At 42.3% G+C, this 20507-nt stretch overlaps 1 protein-coding gene across 1 annotated transcript in view; it reads right to left on the minus strand.

The window, feature by feature from the left end:
* Positions 1 to 20507, minus strand: part of ttll12 (tubulin tyrosine ligase-like family, member 12) — a 73119-nt gene that overhangs the window by 41201 nt on the left and 11411 nt on the right. Inside the window, exons 3-5 of the mRNA XM_072377212.1 lie at positions 20286 to 20484; positions 19933 to 20092; positions 8479 to 8612 (exon numbers count right to left, since the gene is read on the minus strand). Coding sequence (XP_072233313.1) covers positions 8479 to 8612; positions 19933 to 20092; positions 20286 to 20484 — 493 coding nt within the window. The remainder of the gene's footprint in view (positions 1 to 8478; positions 8613 to 19932; positions 20093 to 20285; positions 20485 to 20507) is intronic.

The raw sequence follows: 20507 nt of genomic DNA on the forward strand, positions 1-20507 counted from the left end.
TGCCTAAACCAGAGACAAAGAAACAAATTATGTCCTTCCTAGGACTTTGTAACTACTGCAGAGCGTGGATTCCACATTATGCAGAAAAAACTCACACTTTGCAGAATCTCATTTACGGTGTCCCCATGACAATGTCTGATAAAATCAAGTGGACCCCTGAAACTGAGACAGCATTTGTAGTTTTAAAACAAGCCTTGATGGAAACCACAACTCTCGTGTTACCAGACTACAGTAAAACCTTTGTTCAGACAGTGGACTGCAAAAATGGCTACATGACTTCAGTGTTGTTGCAGAACCATGGTGGCAGATTGAAACCTGTAGCTTTCTACTCAAAGAAGTTGGACCCAGTGGCCCAAGCTTTAACTGAGTGTGTCCAAGCTGTTTGTGCAGCTGCTCTTGCAGTCAACCAATCAGCAGATGTCGTGTTGTTTCATAAAATGGAACTTTTGGTCCCACATGCTGTGGACGTGCTGTTGTTGCAAAGCAAAATTAATTTCCTTTCACCAGCCAGACATCTATCATACACAGCCACACTGCTGTCTCAGCCCCACCTGGTGGTGAAAAGATGTACCGTCTTAAACCCTGCAACATTGATTCCATTACCTGAAGATGGTACACCACACAACTGTCTGGAAACAACAGAACATTTGCAGTTACCAAGACCAGACCTCAGTGATACACCTCTCACTGTAGGAGAAAAATGGTTTGTTGATGGGTCATGTTCCAAAGACCCACAAGGTAACAATCGAAGTGGCTATGCAATAGTCCAACTGCCCTCCAGAGTGGTAGAGGCAGCCAAACTCCCTAGCCAAATGTCAGCACAAGCTGCTGAGCTTATTGCACTGACTAGAGCATGCAAATTAGCAGAAGGACATGAGGTAACAATCTACACTGACAGCCAATATGCTTTCTCAACCTTGTTTTATTTTGCAAAACAATGGGAACGCAGAGGCATGACAACATCCACAGGTAAACCTGCAACACATGTCTCCCTTCTGACTGATCTCCTTCAAGCTATACAGTTGCCAGCCAAATTAGCAGTGTGCAAGTGTGCTGCACACACTACAGGCAAAGATGAAGTCTCCAATGGCAACAGATTTGCAGACCAAGTAGCAAAAGAAGCAGCTACAGGAAAACATGGACATGACAAATGTTTATCACACACCGATGATAAACAACTTATTGACCAAACTGTACTAACAGATATGCAACAGAATGCATCAGTACAAGAAAAACAGATGTGGACCACAAAAGGTGCCACACAAAACTCTGATGGGATTTTTCAAGTGAATGAAAAACCAGTTCTGCCTAAATCCCTTTTCAAAGCAGCAGCAATTGTGACACATGGGCCTTGCCATGTGTCAACAGGAGGGATGAGTGCTATCATACAACAACACTTTACAACGTACGGATTAAATTCCTACTTAAAAATTTTTTGTAAAGCATGTCTTGTGTGTGTGAAGCATAACCCCCAAGGAAACATGAGACCAAAAAGAGGCTCTTTTCCAAAACCCTCTTACCCGTTTCAAACAATGCACGTGGACTTCATTGAACTTGCACAAAGTGGACCTCACAAGTACTGTTTAGTGATGGTCGATGCTTTTTCCAAATGGGTTGAGATAGTTCCATCAAAGCTAGCTGATGCACTAGCAGTAGCTAAGGCTATTTGCAAAACTATCATCCCAGCCCACGGCATCCCACAAACCATTTACAGTGACAATGGACCACACTTCGTGAATAAAGTAGTTCAGAAAATGGCAGAGCATTTGGGAATGGATTTGAAAAATCATTGTGCCTACCACCCTCAAAGTGCAGGCCTTGTGGAAAGAACAAACGGCACTATCAAAAGCAGATTGAAAAAGTGCATGGAAACTACTGGCCGTCCATGGCCAGAATGCTTGGACCTGGTGAAACTCTATATGAGAATCACTCCCACATCAGAAGGATTAACTCCGTTTGAGATAGTCCATGGGAGACCATATAGGTTACCAGTGTTTTCATCAGACTTACAGAAAGCAGATGAAGAACAGACTCTGGCAGATTATATGATCAGGACACTAAACCAGAAAGACGTGTCCAATGCAAATTTACTGCCTTCTGATTCCTCTCTTCCACAGGTTGACCGTCCCATCAAAGCAGGTGACTGGGTGTACATCAAAGTCATCAAAAGGAAGAACTGGGCCAGCCCACGGTGGGAAGGACCATACCAAGTGCTCCTGACCACACCTACTGCAGTGAAGATTGCTGAAAGGCCCAGCTGGATCCACCTCAGCCACTGTAAGTTACAGAGAGTGTTGGACCCCTAATTTCAGAGTGGTGGGGAAGCCTGACTACAAAGGGACCTCATTATTTAGAGTGAGGTGTCTCAACGTCAGTGAAGAAACCAACTGATCCTCACTCTGATAGGCCGAGGGTGCAATGGGAACACAAAAGGTGTTACTCAGCTGCGCTGCGGCTGTAGCGTGTGTATTGTCTGTATTCATCCTAGGTGTCCAAAGTGATCCCAAACCAAACCGGGAAAAGAGATGGACCCATGATGTGGACTACAAGGACTGGACATGGGACCCGAAACACCCATTCGACACAAATACATGGTACAGGTATGTGAAATCCACAGTGGGACAACCTGACGGAGCTGAGGGATGTTATGTGTGTTCCAAGCTTCCCCCTTCCTCTATGTAGACCCATCTTGCAGCCAAGTGTGTGAATGAAACTGAAGCGAAATGTATGGCCTCAATGGCAGGTATTGGGATCAATGACATGCAGTACATTGTTCTGGGCTAAAATGAACATCACAATCAGAGGGAAACCCACACCACAAGTAGCATATCTCCACATTCCCAAAGGGCAGAACTTCACTTGCTTCACTCAAGGAAATGAGACGCATCTGTGCAAAAGCAAGGGCTGCCCACAGGGAGGAGCCTGGATGGGAGCTCTAAACATCACTTCTGAGTGCCAAGACGGGATTGCCACAGCAACTGGAGAAGGCTCCCCAACCAACATGTCCGCACCATCGAACGGGACGTACCTCATCCAGAACGGCTGGTGGTTATGCGGACATAATGTATATCCGATGTTGCCCATCAACTGGACGGGAGTCTGTGCACCGGTGTGGGTCACCGACCACACCTATAAGATCTACCGTGGCCAACTACCCTCCCTTCATAAGCGACAACAGAGAAGTGTCGCAATCTTCAAACCACACAATCCTATCTGGGGCTCAGATGTCCCATTCGAACATAAGGTTTGGAGCACAGGCTCAAAAGTTATACATTCCCTTTTCCCTTGGGATGGTATTGGAAAACATGCACTGTATATTGAGGCTTGATCCGTGAGGAATTTGACCAAATAATTTCACTGACATGTCATTAAGGTGCCTGGGATCTGTGTGAACTGGTGGAAAAGGAGTATAATTGTTCTTATTTAATATCCTGGTGAGACACGGGGTGAAAGTAGACTTTATGGACATACAATCTCTCAAATGTCTATTTTCTTTTTATCTGTCAACTCACAATATTTAATATCCACAATATAAGAAAATGTGCATTGAAAAGGGATCTGAAATCTTTCTGTAAATATCTTATCAGCTCTGCTTACTCAAGCTTTTCCAATCCAGTTCAACACAACGATCAATCTAGTTTGCACCAATCATAATCTTTATGTTTGTATGTTTTACGCTAGTTTCGCTGGCTACTCTCTCTCTGTGTGCTGGGACCAGGATAACCTGAACCGCTAGCAGGCCTCCAAGGAGCTCCCACCACCACCAGGCTAACAGGCCTCAGCTCCCACTACCACCAGTCTAGCAGGCCTCCAACGAACTCCCACCACCATCATCTGGCTATCAGGCCTTCAGGGAGTTACCACCAAGGAAGCTACCATTCATCCTTCCACAATGCCTCCCAAAAAAAGCCACTTAGTAAGCCAATGACTTAGTATCACTCAAAGTTCTTCATGAACTGCTTGACCAACAAAAACCTTTCTACAAAGACCTGTTGGAACAGCAGGAAAAGTAATTCAAATAATTTGCTCAGATGATCCTGGACTCCACCAACAAATGACTGGACAGTCTGAGCAGTGATGTTGGCAGGATTACACAGAGTCTGGAATTTTCTCAAGCTGAACTTGAGGATTTAAAAATTGGATATAAAACCTCTCTGGGCTGTCATAAAACAGCGAGTAAAGATTTGGATAATATGCAATCTTCTCTAAGTAATCTGTCAGCTAAATGTGATTATTTAGAAAACCAAACCAGACACAACAACCTACTATTTCATGGCATCCCTGATTCCAAAACTGAAACATGGCATGAATCTGAGGTCAAGGTAAATAAAAAATAATTGGAGATCATCTAAAGATGGACCCCTCTCATATTGAGTTAGAAAGAGCCCACAGGGCCGGTAAGTTTGATGCTGAAGGTGGACCAAGATCTGTGGTGGAGAAACTTCTTCGGTTTAAAGACAAAGAGGACATTCTAAAAAGAACCAAATATCTGAATGGTTCTAAGTTCTATATTAATGAGGACTTTTCAGAAAAGGTCCGGCCTAGAAGGCAAGAACTTCTCCCCCAGCTTAGGGAGGCACGCAACCAAGGTAACGTGGCCTACCTGAAATATGACCAGCTAGTTGTGCATCCCCCTCGCACTGCTCCAGGCCCATCCTAACTAAGCTGAATATTTAATTATTTTATGGTCATGAACACTTCACTCCGACCCCTATCTATAAGTACTAGCTGCTCTCATGAAGATAACAGTATCTTCTTCCCCTCTCAGATGCTGACCCTGATGCTAACTGCAATGTTTTTAAACAAGGCCCTTTACCCTGTTCTTATTTTTCTGAGGACTCCTTTAAGTCTCTCTGTGTTGATAAAAAGATTGCTAATGACAATTGTTTTTCCTTGTTTCACCTTAATATTCGTAATTTACCTAAACATTTTGACAATTTCATTGATTATCTTGGTTTGCTGCCAATTGAGTTTTCAGTTATAGGCTTGACCGAAACATGGCTGAAAAGCCAAACAAGTTTCTGTTTCCCATGACTAATTATAATCACTATCCCTGTTTCAGACTTGTGCATTGTGGAGGAGCTGTGTCTCTCTTTATGAAGGAGAACATCAAATCCTCCCTTCGAAATGATCTTGTTATGATGGTGGGAGATGAAGCAGAGACTGTTTTTATAGAGCTTGTTGAGCCTTCCTCTAACAAGGCCTTTATTATTGACTGCATTTATAGACCACCTAATTCCAATATCAATCGTTTTATTGACAGCTTTTATTCTACCCTCAGTAAGATCACCACTGAAAAAAAACCCTGCTATATTACAGGTGACTTTAATATTAATCCCCTAAATAATCAGTCATCTCAATTTATTAACCATCTCAATGCCACGTCCTTCTTCTCCCTCATAATAAGCTATTAGAAACACTGCCTCAAACGAAACACTGATTTACAATATATTTACTCATTTCTATTGTGCTGCGGGGTTACCCGGCATTTCATTCTGTGACTTATCTGACCACCTTCCTGTGTTTTATCTTGAGCCCACAAATGGGCTCAAATTCATCTACTACACCTGGTGACATTTTCCTTCGTAAATCTAATAATAGTAATATGAGTAGGTCCATTAATGAATTATCCATTGTTAGCTGGTCTGCAGTTGTATCTAAAAATTAAACTCAAATGGCTTATGACATCTTCCATGCTATATATTTTAAGACCTTTGCTGATGCCTTTCCACTTCAAAGAATTAAAAGGAAATTAACTAATCCAAGTAAATCCTGGTTAACCAATGGGCTAGAAGCCAAGAAGCATAAACTCTAACGTGACTATCTCACCAATCCCACGCCATTATTTCTGAATCGGTATACAATTCATAGAAATAAATTGAATCACTTGATGAGAATATCAAAATCACTGAAATAAATTCACTGAATCTCAGAATAATATGAAAAACACATGGAGGACTATCAATGAACTTATTCATAAAAAAATTACAGGATTGTACAAAGGGAGTTTTAAGGAGTTAATAAAGCTCCATCAGATTCCCTCGATATAGCTAGTGAATTCAATAATTTATTTGGCCCTATTGGTCCTTCACTCGCAGACAAGATACCACAGACCCCGCTATCCACTGGAGGGATTAAGTGCCCCCCTTCTTCTTTTACATTTTGCCCCATCACTGAGATTGAACTCATTGACGTTGTTAACAAAATGAAACTATCTGCACCAGGTCATGATGAATTGAAATCCTCAATACTTAAAACAAACCTTCCATATATCATCTAACCTCTCCTTCATGTTTTTAATCTCTCCCTTGAAATTGGTATATTTCCTGCTCAGTTTAAATGGGCTGTTAGAAAATTTATATAGTCATATAGTTATACTATGAGAAAAGCTGCAAGCAAAATAGTTTTTGACTGTCTAAGTCGTTTTCCCATAACACTGAATGGCTAGTGCCATAACATTGTGTGGCTAGCAATGTCCTTTTCCCATAACATTGTGTGGCCAGCAAACAGAAACAATATAAATAGCAATAGTACCATTTTGTTAGTCAGACAACTCTGAGCCAGCTTCCTGACAGGTTGTGCGGACTTGTCTCTTTCTTGCAAGAAATAAATGTTTTGTGTTAATCGTATCCAGCGACTCTGAGCCTAATTTTGAGAGAATTTTTCTGACATGGGCTAAAGTCATTCCTCTCTTCAAATCTGATGATCCCTCGTTATTCTCTAATTATAGACCGATTTCCATCCTACTAAGTATTAGAAAACTAGTTTTTAATCGTTTGTCTAGATACCTTAATGACAATAACATTTTATACTACCATCAGTATGGGTTCAGAGAGAATCATTCCACCTCTATGGCCCTCACTCGACTTGGCTACCGATAATAACATTACTCAGGCTACAGATACTAAAGTATTTCTAGATCCATCGAAAGCATTCGATACGGTCAATCATGACATTTTATTACAGAAACAATACCTCACTGCTTTAAAGTTGTTTTCATGTGGTTTGCCCCAAGGATCAATTTTGGGCCCTTTACTGTTTTTTATTTATGTAAATGACCTATATATGTCAACAACTAAAGCATAATTTATTTTGTTTGCAGATGACTCCAATATTTTTTTATCTGGTAAGAATGGACCTAAATTAATATCAGAAATGAACACAGAATTGTGCAAAGTTGACTTTGACTGGTTTAAAGCAAACAAATTGTCACTTAATATAATGTTTATATTGACAATAATATCTTGGAAAGGGTCACGGTAACAAAATTCTTAGATACTTCAATTGGTGAAAGTCTTACTTGGAAAAATCATATTCTGTCTATTTCTAATAATATTGCAAAGAAAATTGGAGTAATCAGAAGAATACACCATCTATTGCCTGGTAAAAATCTTGATTAATCTATATTGTACTATGATCTATCCTTTCATTTCATATTGTAATATTAATTGGGCAAGTACTTTCAAGAGCTCCCTCAACCGGAACGAAAAACGATTCATCAAAATGATAACATTTTCTAACAGATTCACAAGATCCACACCCCTGTTTCAATCAAGTATTCTTCCTATTTTTGCCTTAAATATGTTTCAAATATGTATTTTTGTTTATCAATCCATTCACGAGTTACTTCCTGTCTGTTTCCAGACTGTATTTCTGTTAAATTTCCAGATTCATAATTTCAACACTAGGTCAGCAAATAATCTCCATCCCATTTTTTTCAAGTCTACTTTTTCTCAGTTCTCAATTAGATTTAGAGGTCCTCAATTTTGGAATTCATTACCAATTCACCTCAGAAATTGTACAAGCATAAATTAATTAAAGAAACAATGAATTAACTTTCTATTGGCCCACTTGAGCAGTGCATAACCCACATATTTTCTTTACATCACCACACAATATTGCTTTTCTTTCTCTCTTTTCTAATTGTTGTATGTTGTTGTTCACATTACTGTAAATTAAGTTTACGCTGAATGTTTATCTTTAACACTTGACAAGCCCTTAGGGTTTTTTTTGGTATCTGCTGCACATTTGCTTTATCTACTGGATACTTTGTATGTTTTTTTCTTGTTGTTTTACTTTTTTATTATGCTGTTTTATATATCTTTCATGTGCTAATAAATAAATAAAATTTTTTAAAAACTACCCACTTAATCGGGGTAACAGGGGGCTGGAGCCTATCCCAGTGGGCGAGAGGCGGAGTACCTGGACAGGTCACCAGTCCATCACAGGGCCACACAGACAAACAACCACACACACGCTCACTCCTAAGGACAATTTCAGAGACACCAATTAACCTAACATGCATGTTTTTGGACAGTGGAAGGAAGCCAGAGTACCTGGAGAGAACCCACGCATACACTGGGAGAACATCCAAACTCCACACAGAAAGGCCCAAGCTGGGAGTTGAACCTGGAACCCTCTAACTGTGAGGCGACAGTGCTAACCAATGTATACGTAAATTAAAGAGATGATCCTTACCTCATAATATGAGTCCGGGGGCTCTGTAATGATGCTGCTAACCCTTTCGAGATTATCTGGTATCCAGGGTAGTAGACGACATCGTCTCACCAGTGAGTTCGTCTCTCCATATGCATAATCACGGGATACTTCATCTGTGGAAATCGTCAAGATTCAAGATTCAAAATTCAATAATGTCTGCAGTCCGTGTCTGCCCATATAGTCTTAAAGGTAAGTAGAGAAGTGTTAGTGATGTTCCTGCTGCCATGTCAAAAATAATACTGCTTTCCTGATATCACTGCTGAGTGCTTGTCAGCACTCCAAGCTCATCCATTTTATCTGCCAGCAATCATGCACTTTCCAAGATGATTGGGGATGAAATGGTTTAAAGTTCCTGCTCTTTTTTAAAAATTTTGTTCCTCCTCTGTCATCAAGACATCTCCTATTCAATTGATCTGGATTTAGAGTCTTATTCCAGGCATTACTTGGGCTTTGAAAATCTCAATCAACTGATCCAACACATTAGCAATTTTAGTTTATCTTTATTTTATTTTAGCTATCTGCAGAAATCCTCCCAGCAGCACAGCACCTTAAGCAATATAGAAAATTGTTTTAGAATATCTGTGTTTTCACAGAAAGAAAATGCATTACTTTTTTTTTAAGATTTAAAGAAAGAAATAAGATGTCCAGAGGTACTGCAACAGGTTGCCACTAGTGTGGTGCCATTTTAGAACCGTGATAATGAAACCAGATGGAACATGCATGTTAAAGATAATCAAGGTCACAACAGCAGCAATAGTAGAAATAAAATTCCAAGCTACCAGGACACAGCAACAGCAGCATTAGTAGCCAAGGGACCAGGCTTAGCTTAGCTGTAGGTCAGCTATAAGAAGAATTGAACTGAAATAAACCAGCATTTCCCTCTGGCCCTGTATTGACTTTTATGTGATTATCTGTGGTTTCACAGCATTGAGTCTCACTGGTTATGCTGTTCACAATCTTGAAGCAGCTCATCAACAGGTCGTCAGGAAAATCAAAATAATGGTCCGTTTCTTGCATATGAATATTGAATATCATCCAACGATCTTAGTCAGTTTTACTGCCTGTGGGTTCTGCTATTTAAAAAAAAAAAATCATAGGTCATATCTACTCGGTCCAACTGCTACAATATCAATAGCTGTTAGTTTGTTTTCTTGTGCAAGTTTCACATAGTTGTTATGCTTTTAATACTGTCTGGTATCCAGCCTGATTCCAGTCCTTTCACTGCATGTAATACAATAGCTGATTTTAGGAGCATGACTGGTGTACATATTCTACATATAAAGGTTTGCAGCTTGCTTCCAAAAATAAGCTTGCTGCAAATCTAGTGGTTGTTATTTTTGAGACTTGCCAAGACTGTCAAAGGAAGGGCAGTGGTGTGGAAAAAAGTTAGATACAGTGCTACCTCCCAAGGATCAGAGTTTATACAAGTTTCCAAGCACAGTTTGGTATATATAAATGAAATGATGAATACTCACAATTATGTAAGTGGATACACAATTAGTCGGATAATCTATTAAGATTTAGTCTCACATAAAAAGTCAAAATGTACCTGGCATTTTTTTTTTCATCTACATTATCTATAACTTGACTTATTGAGCGTATTGAAAACCAGCTGAATAAAACATCCTTCTCCTGACATCTTGATTTACCAAAACCATAATTGTCAATAAACTTGACAGTTTACTTGATATAAAGAGGAATCGTCGTGGATGTTGAGCAGGGGAAAGACAGAGGAACAGGTGGAGGAAACTCAGTCCAGGTCTTTCTCGATACTGATTGGGTCGGTTAGATTGCTACCAAACAAAATGGATGAGCTTGGAGCTCTCAGAAAGACAGAGAAATCAGTTTTATGTGTCTCAATCAGACATGGTTGCAGGAGCGTATTCTGGACTCCCAACACCCCTCTACAAAACTTTAAGGCAATATGAGCTCATAGAGACATTAAGAGCAGCAGCAAAAACAAAGATGGAGGTATCACAGTGCTTGCTAACAACAGATGACGTAATCCTGGATATGTCACTGTGATGGAGAAGACCTCTACCAGTGACACTGAACTGCCAGCTGTGACCACATTATCTACTGAGAGACTTTATCTATGTTATTCTAGGAACAGTGTATATATTACCTGGTGCCACTGCATGTGACATCATGAGCTAAATTGTTCCCATGCTCCAAACAAAACATCCCAATGCATTTATGGTGATTTCAAGAGATTTCAACCAAGTCTCCGTTTCTGCTACACCCCCAACCAACAGTTTGTCAAATGCTCCACTAAAGGCAATAAAAAGTAAGATTTATTCTAAATATTAAAGATGCAAACAGCTCCTCTCCCTATACTCCATAAGTAAAATCAGACCACAATCAGGTTGTCCTCACTTCCAACTGTTCTTCTTAAGCGACAACTTGTCATCAGACAGACTCTAAAAATGGTCTAAGGAGGCTTAAGATGATCTGTGGGGATGCTTTGAGTGAAAAAACAAAATGCCCTCGGTGAGCAACATGGTGACAATATCAATGCCATGAGTGTTTGACAAAATTAACACTTTAACTTCTTTGTGGAGAATATTTTTCCAGTGACCTTAAAAAGATGCTAAACATCAAAGAGAAAGTCTTCACAAAGGGGGGCAGGTTGTTATTGACAACTGTTCCAAACAGCTGAAAACAAATATAAAAGAAGATAACAGAGAGCCAGTTGGTGTACAAAAAAAAAAATAGAAAGCAAGCACCAGCAAAACAATGTGATGTGTCATCAGGAATGAAAAAAATCCAGGCTTTAAGGTGAAAGAGGATGAAACTGATGGAAGCCTGGACAGAGCTAATGATCTGAACATGCATTTCAATAAGTTCAGATCAGATCAACACTAACACCCTCCTTGTCACACTTCCATAATGTCACTCTCACTAGATATCTAATTATAGTGTACACTCTATAATAGTGTGAAGTAAATAGATACTGTCTACTTACTAAGTAACTTGTTTCAATGTTATTTTTAAGATTAAAAAATTTTTAAATTTTATGGATTATCAAAAATAAACACACAATAATAGAATAAAATAGACTTTATTGTCATTGCAAACCAGGGTACAATGGCATTGTGGGTGATCCACATACGCTTGTGCACCGAATAAACTAAATTAAATTACATAAAATAAAATAAAAGGGGTAAGGTATGAAAGAATTATACAAATTTTCCAGATGCGTATACATACACTACTCACAAAAAAGTTGACTCTAAAATGCATGATAACCTTTACAGGTGAACGTAATGTGACCTTCTGTAAACTTTTGAATGCACATGCTCAGCTGTTCAAGTTGCTGTTCTCAAACAAGGAGCTTAATGGCAAAATTCCCAACAGATGTTTGATCTATGAATCAACCAATACATTTACTGGTTCAATTAGAATTGGTATTTAAATAAATAATACTCATCATGCTGTTCACATTTTGACAACATGAGACCAAAACGACGCCAAACAATTCATAGTACCTCGCACTTGCGAGGCTTCAAACAGGATGTTCTCAGATGAACATGGCCACTGAGCTTAAGTGTCACAGAGTGTTACCAGCAGCTTGCACCAGAGATACAGAGAGACTGGAAAAGTCACAGAAAGGCAGAAGTGGACGTCCTTTGGCCACATCCCACACTGATGAACGCTTCATTGTGAACAGTGCCCTGCAGAACTGGATGATGAATGTCACTCAACTCCAGGCACACTTAAGGGAGGCGAGAGGCACCCAAGTGTTGCATCAGACCATTCAAAACTGTTTACGTCTTCAGTGGTCTGTGGTGCTAGACTACCTGCAAGGGTACCTAACCACACCACCAGGCACAGGTGTCATCGTCTAGCATGGGCCAGGGAGCATTTACGCTGGACGATGGATCAGTGTTAATTGTTATTGTTAATCCCTATGGATTATGCATATTCCCTATGGATTAACAATAGGATGTCACTTAAATTCATAAGCATGTAAAGGCAGATGAGAGAATACTTTTGGCAGTCTAGTGTATTCACATATGGACCTGTATCACATCTGTACACACACACAAGAATAAAAAACTGTGTGGGGCTGTGGGTGAGAGTGGGCATGTCATTGATTATTTGTAGTCGGTATGGCCCAGTGGAAGAAGCTGTTTGTCAGTCTGCTGGTGTGACACTTGATTGACCTGAAGTGCCGTCCAGAGCGCAGCCAGTCAAACTAGTGATGGGCAGGGTGGGAGGGGTTTCCTGCGATGGCCCTAGTTTTCCTGAAGCAGCAGGATCTGGACAAGTCATCCAGGGAGGGCATAGGGCAACTGACTTTCTGTCCTCAGCTTTGGAGCCAATGTGCCACACACCCAGACAGTATGTATATGCACTTTTCACAGAGTGATAGAAGGCCAGCAGCAGCTTCTTGCCCAGGTTGTTCTTCCTGAAGATGTGCAGGATGTGCAGCCACTCCTAAGCCTTCTTCACCAGGGCCTTGTTGTGGTGAGTCCAGGAGAGATCGCCAGAGATGTGGGTGCCCAGAAACCTGAAGATGCTGACAGTTTCCACACGTTCTCCATTTATGAAAAGGGGACTGTGGTCTTGCCTGTGCTTCCTGAAGTCCATGATAAGTTTTATGGACAGTCAGAATCAGGTTAAATCAGGCTGCACCAGAAGGACAGTTCCTCTACCTCAGCCCTGTATGCCGACTCATCCCTAACTGAGATGAGTTCGACCACAGTGGTATTATCAGCATATTTGATGATGCTGTTGGTTGGGTGGGTTGGAGTACAGTCATAGGTATACAGGGCGTACAGTAGAGGTATTGGCACACAGCCCTGGGGGGAGCCAGTTCAAGTGTAATTGGGGAGGAGAGGTGGGGGCTGAATCTGTATCTAGATACAGGTGGGGGGTGGGATCTGCAGGTCAAGCAATATGGTGGTTAAGATGTCCGGAATCACTGTATTGAACGCTGAGCTGCAGTCCACAAAGAGCATCCTCACGTAGCTCTGCCAGTTGTCCAGATGACTCAGCGCTTTGTGCAGGGTCATGGCGACGCATCCTTTGTTCGCTCTATATGCGAACTGGTGAGATGAAATAGAGCTTTTTAAAAATGCAGTAGGATTTGGCCCAAACCACAATGATGAGGGGAGAAGACTTGGGTGTGATCTAATTGTTGCAGAGCAGAGGAAAGTTTTTTTTTAAGAGAAGGCAGGGCTTTGGTAGAAATTAAAAGAATGAAAATTGATTTTCCTGTGGGACATTCAGGTTTATTCAACTTTATTGAACTTTCTTCATCTCCAGTGTCTTTTTGCTTTCAATGTTTTAAGATTTGATGCTTTGATTCCAGTAACTCTGAAGGTGAAAAGAGTTGATAAGTCAAATTCTGGACCAGACCAGGACTATGTTTACCCAACAATCTTAACCGAGCCTCACCAACATCTCAACACACATCAGTACATCATTGAGACTCCTTTTAAGTTAGCAAGTGAACATCTTTCAGGACCCACGACAGTTATCCTGGGGTTAGTGCTGAAGATGCCATCATCTACCTGCTTCAGTGAGCCCTCTTTCATCTGGACAAAGCAGGCAGCACGATGAGGATTTCTCCAGTTCTTTAAATTAAATCAGCCAGCATTGTTATGCAAAAAGCTCCAGAAATGTCTGATGGATACCTCCACAGGTATTGACTACCTGTTAAAAAGACCGCAACTTTATAAGACCGAAGGGTTGTATGTGTCTCACAATGCGGTCAGCAGCTAAGAAAAACCTCTTAACCTGTGAGAGTAAAAAGCTTTACTCTCACAGTTTCTCCTCTCTCCTCACACGTCATACTTTTAGTACAACTCAAGAACCCTGCCATCTCCAGAACTACTCAAGATGAATCTGCAGTGAGGGAACAATCCCCTCATCTTGAACACAAAACAAAATTGAGTAGTGAGGATTTTAGGAGGACCAGGATAAAGCCAAACACTGTCTCCAACCTAGGAAAAGAGGTGGATGTGGTAAAGGAATACAGATGCCTGGAAGTTTAACTGGATAGAAGACTTGACTGGAAATACAACACTGTGGCTGTTTATAAGAAGGTTTAACAGCTTCTTAAGGAAGCTTAGGTCCTTTAATGTCTGCACCAAGATGTTGCATATCACATACAAGTATGTGTTGGAGAGTGCAGTCTGCTGCGCAGTCATCTGCTTAGGTGGCAGCAACAGAGCCAGAGACTCAAGGGAACCTCACAAACTGATAATAAAGGTTGGCTTTGCACAGGGGACTGCTCTGGAGCCCCTGGATCTGATTGTATCAAAGAAGAATCAAAGAAGAATTACGCACAAGTTAATGAACATAAAGAACAACACTGCCAACACTTTGCACAATACAATGTTGAAATACCAGAGTGTGATCAGATAGAGGCTTCTTAAGATATGCTTACAGATGGTTATTCCTGTCAGCAGCAATAACAATACCTGATGAAGTTTATAATGACTTTTGGGGTAAAAAAAAATACTGCCACAATATAATTTCCCTTTGGGGTGCATTAGTATTAGTACATTTAATTTAATCTTATTTTTGTTTTATTTGATATCATGTTGCTCTGCCACATTTGTTACTGATCCGAAGGACAACCACATGGATGTAACAAATCAAAGCAAAGCTAAAAGAGGCATTGTGATAGGAGAAACACACTAGTAGATCTACCCATAGTGTGGTCATTTTAGTAAGACAATATGTCAGCTTGGTTCATGTTTCTTTGTTTCACCTCTTGAGAAGAGTGTGGTTAAATTTAAATATTAATCTTTTCATAGACCTTTCGTTTTCCTCCTAGAGTGGAGAGACTGTTTCTTTTGATTAAGTTTTATACCGGCCTCTGACGCTTCTATAGTTATAGTGATCAGAGCCTTAGTAATTTTCATAAGTGTTTATTTCTCTGTCCGGAGACTTGATAAGAAAGTTTATATAATAAACTGTCTTACTTTGAAATTGATCATGCACCTGTGTCCTGTGTCCTGCCGGTATCTGACATGAACAAGGTTAAAAACTGGGTTTTCTTTGAAAGGATATTCTAATAGTGGTGCTCTAAAGCCCAGCTGAAAAAGACAAAGAGCATACGAAAACTACTAAAATCATTATAGCTCTTTTCAGACTTTTCAGATTATGGATATTCAACATTAACCGTGTCATTCATCTGTTACAGAATTCAGGCATTCCATCTTTGGTCACATTTGATGGTCTTTTCAACCCTCAATGTCATTGGGCAAGAGGCAGGGTACACCCTGGACAGGTCACCTGTCCATCACGGGGCCCCACATTATGCCGTCAGAATAGTTTCATATTGAGTGTGCAACTATCAACTGAACGTGTCAGTCGTGCGCCTGTGCAGCAAACTGTCCCTGAAGTGTAATGTAGTTTCCTCATTGACTTATAATTGTCCCCTGTTCATGCGTGATCACTGCTGCACGCCTGTAATCACATGACGCGTAGTGACTACGCGTAACATTCATGCGTTTTTTTGGCTAACGCACGCATTAACGCTTCCATGAAGATAATAGAACATTTTTCTCACATGCTCACCCTTATGCAGAGCTGATGTGCACAAACTCTGTCACGCGTGATATCAGGTGATATCGATGTCAAAACATCCATAGAGATGCCCAGCAACGTGTATGTGGACGCATGATTATTTTGTTATGTGTGTGTTGTTACGTGCCGATTGTATTTCACACGTGACAAAAATGTTCAATTATCTTCATGCGAGCGTTAATGAGTGCGTTCGCCAGAAAAAGCATGAATGTTACACGTAGTCACTACGCGGCGTGTGATTACAGGCATGCAGCAGTGCTCACGCATGAATGTGCGCGTGAGCAGGGACCATTATAAGTCAATGAGGAAACTATATTACTCGTCAGGCGTGGTTTGCTGCATAGGTGTCAAAGCACACGCGAGTGACACGTTCAGTTAATAGTTGCGCACGATTCTGATGGCATATGCGTGACAAGAAACCGCGTACGTATGAAGCAGCGCATGCACGTCTGTCTATCACTGTTTGACACATGTTGTTATGCAGTGATCACACGTGCGTTCGCAGATTCTGATGCTACGCAACGAAAGTTGATCTTTTATGATCTGTTATGCCAGTGCACTATACTAAAAAAAAAAGGTTAACACCAAAACGCCTTAACCGTGTCGCAGACACCTGCATAAAGACTGAAAAACGTGCGTACAGACACATGCCACGTTAGAACGCAACGGATGACTGTATATTTCATCATCATCATCTGCCGCTTATCCGGGGGTCGGGTCACGGGGGCAGCAGCTTGAGCAGAGAAACCCAGACGTCTCTGTCCCCGGCCACTTCCTCCAGCTCTTCCGGGGGGACCCCGAGGCGTTCCCAGGCCAGCCGAGAGACATAGTCTCTCCAGCGTGTCCTGGGTCTTCCCCGGGGTCTCCTCCCAGTGGGACGTGCCCGGAACACCTCCCCAGGGAGGCGCCCAGGGGGCATCCTAACCAGATGCCCGAGCCACCTCATCTGACTCCTCTCAATGCGGAGGAGCAGCGGTTCTACTCCGAGCCCCTCCCGGATGACTGAGCTTCTCACCCTATCTCTAAGGGAGAGCCCAGACACCCTGCGGAGGAAACCCATTTCGGCCGCTTGTATTCGCGATCTTGTTCTTTCGGTCACTACCCACAACTCGTGACCATAGGTGAGGATGGGAACGTAGATTGACCAGTAAGTAGAGAGCTTCGCCTTCTGGCTCAGCTCCCTCTTCACAACGACGGGTCGGTGCAGAGCCCGCAACACTGCAGACGCCGCACCGATCCGCCCGTCAATCTCCCGCTCCATTCGTCCCTCACTCGTGAACAAGACCCCGAGATACTTGAACTCCTCCACTTGGGGAAGGATCTCATTCCCGACCCGGAGAGAGCATTCCACCCTTTTCCGGCTGAGAACCATAGTCTCGGATTTGGAGGTGCTGATTCTCATCCCAGCCGCTTCACACTCGGCTGCGAATCGCTCCAGTGAGAGCTGAAGGTCACGGCCTGACGACGCTAACAGAACCACATCATCTGCAAAAAGCAGAGACCCGATTCTGAGGTCGCCAAATCGGACACCCTCAACGCCCTGGCTGCGCCTAGAAATTCTGTCCATAAAAGTTAGGAACAGAATCGGTGACAAAGGGCAGCCCTGACGGAGTCCAACTCTCACCGGAAACGTATCCGACTTACTGCCGGCAATGCGGACCAAACTCTGGCACCGGTCATACAGAGACCGAACGGACCCTATCAAGGGGTCCGGCACTCCATATTCCCGGAGCACCCCCCACAGGACTCCACGAGGGACACGGTCGAACGCTTTCTCCAAGTCCACAAAACACATGTAGACTGGTTGGGCGAACTCCCATGCACCCTCCAGGATCCTGCCGAGGGTATAGAGCTGGTCCACTGTTCCACGGCCAGGACGAAAGCCACACTGCATCTCCTGAATCCGAGGCTCGATTATCCGACGGATCCTCCTCTCCAATACCCCCGAATAGACCTTACCAGGGAGGCTGAGGAGTGTGATACCTCTATAGTTGGAACACACCCTCCGGTCCCCCTTTTTAAAGAGGGGGACCACCACCCCAATCTGCCAGTCCAGAGGCACTGTCCCCGATGTCCACGCGATGCTGCAGAGGCGTGTCAGCCAAGACAGCCCTACAACATCCAGAGCCTTGAGAAACTCAGGACGGACCTCATCCACCCCCGGGGCCTTGCCACCGAGGAGCTTTTTGACCACCTCGGCAACCTCAGCCCCAGAAATGGGAGGCCCCGTCTCCGAGCTCTCCGACTCTGCCTCTTCCAAGCACGTGTTGGTAGGATTGAGGAGTTCCTCGAAGTACTCCCCCCACCGACTCACAACATCCCTAGTTGAGGTCAGCAAAGCCCCGTCCCCACTGTAAACAGTGTTGACTGTGAGCCGCTTCCCCCCCCTGAGACGCCGGATGGTGGACCAGAATCTCTTCGAGGCCGTCCGGAAATCGTTCTCCATGGTCTCACCGAACTCCTCCCAGGCCCGAGTTTTTGCCTCAGCAACCGCCGAAGCCGCAGCCCGTCTGGCCCGTCGGTACCTATCAGCTGCTTCCAGGGTCCCACTGGCCAAAAAGGCCCGATAGGACTCCTTCTTCAGCTTGACGGCTTCCCTCACCACTGGTGTCCACCAGCAGGTTCGAGGGTTGCCGCCACGACAGGCACCGACCACCTTACGGCCACAACTCCGATCAGCTGCCTCGGCAATGGAGTCACGGAACATGGCCCATTCGACTGTATATTTGTATGTACAAATAACCCAGACAACAAAAAAACGATAAAATTATTTCAGCTACTTAAAAATAAAAATATCCTGACAACTACAATTGGTATGTTCTGCACTGTAGTACAAATAAACATATTGTCACGACAATTAAAACGAACACTAGAATTTTATTATTATTATTGTTATAATTAAGTGATGTGTAGTTATGGTGTGTATGGCTGCTTATGTATTCTGTTTGTATATCACAAAGTACCGATTGTGGTGCTGCAATATGATAATTAAGGAATAACGAAATGATGATAATTATATAGAATTCTAAGACAATCCTGAATGCTCACTAAATAAAACAGGAGCAGCTGTACAGTCATTTCTTTAAAAATGACTGATATTGAAGTAAATACAAAATTAGGCTTCTGACTTGTTATGCCGAGAAGTGCCTGACTGCTAAGAACTGCATGTCCATCGCGTCACACAACTAATAAAAAAAAAAAAAAAAAAAAAAAAAAAAAAAAAAAAAAAAAAAAAAAAAAAAAACAGTATCAAGGTTACTACGTTTCTGCCCTTGTTTTCCCATTTAGGCTACATCTAATAATATATATACAATTAGCCTCTCATCGGCCGGGAGTGTGTTGCAGCTATTTAGGTGCACAAACCTAACGCACCTCTCCAGCAGTACTCAATGAAATGATTACCTGTGGAGGCGTGGTTAACTTACAAATGTTTATCTTTGATTTTGTGTCTTATGTGAGAAAGCATAAAAAAAAAAAAAACAGAAACAGAGCTCTTTCTCTGTCGTCATTGAACAAATGAGTCATGTCATGCAAAAGCCTATATGTCTGTATCTCGTATTGGATCGATTCCACCATCTACTGAATGAAAATGAAACGCAGAACAAGTATGTGACGCATTCCTGTATGCGGAGTGGTGCGCACGGTGCAGATCAACTTCCGGTCGCATAGCATCAGAATCTGCGACCACACGTGTGTGTGAACGCGTAACAACATTTGTCAACTTCATACTTCATACGTACGCAGGTTTTTGTAAATAACTAAAAAACATTGAGCTACTTAACTTATTTGAATTTCCCCCACCGGGGAATGAATAAATTATTTTTCCATTCTATTATATTCTACATGTCTGAAAGAGGCTTTTGTGTATGGATTAGTGTTTGCTTTCACCTCCTTCCTGCAGGTCATGCAGAGGCCAGAGTACAGTGTAGGCCAGCTGGCCATTGATGAAAAAGAAGGGAACCATGCCACAGCTAGGCTGGTCAGAGTGCTGTACTTGGGAGCCAAACTCATCCATGATGTACCACACTGGAATCTTTTCCTCTGCTGACTGCATATGAAAAAAAGCAGAAGGAGAGGAATTAAGTGCATTACATTTGCTCTAAGTTAGCAAGAAAAAGTAAAGTAAAAAGTAAGACCTCAGTTACAAAGTGCTTCAAAAGAAGATCATTTAGTATATCAGTAATATCATCGAAGGAAAATCATGAGGAGTAGAAGTCCACTCAGGGGGTGGTGTAACATACCCCCTGTGAAAGGCGATAAGTCTGGTTGTACTTCCACATGTGCTCCAATATCGCCTCCACTGTGCCTGGACATGGGGTCTCATCATGAAAGTCCACTCCCATGAGGGCAGCCATTCTGGGTAAAAGTCTGGGGATCTGCTCGAGCTGCTGACGGGCATGCTCCACACGGTATGTCCAAGCATGATCAACCAGGAAAACACTGCATGAACATGGAAGAGGAGT

Source organism: Leuresthes tenuis, unplaced genomic scaffold, assembly GCF_036924035.1.
Source record: "Leuresthes tenuis unplaced genomic scaffold, fLeuTen1.0.hap1 SCAF_23, whole genome shotgun sequence".
NCBI lineage: Eukaryota > Metazoa > Chordata > Actinopteri > Atheriniformes > Atherinopsidae > Leuresthes > Leuresthes tenuis.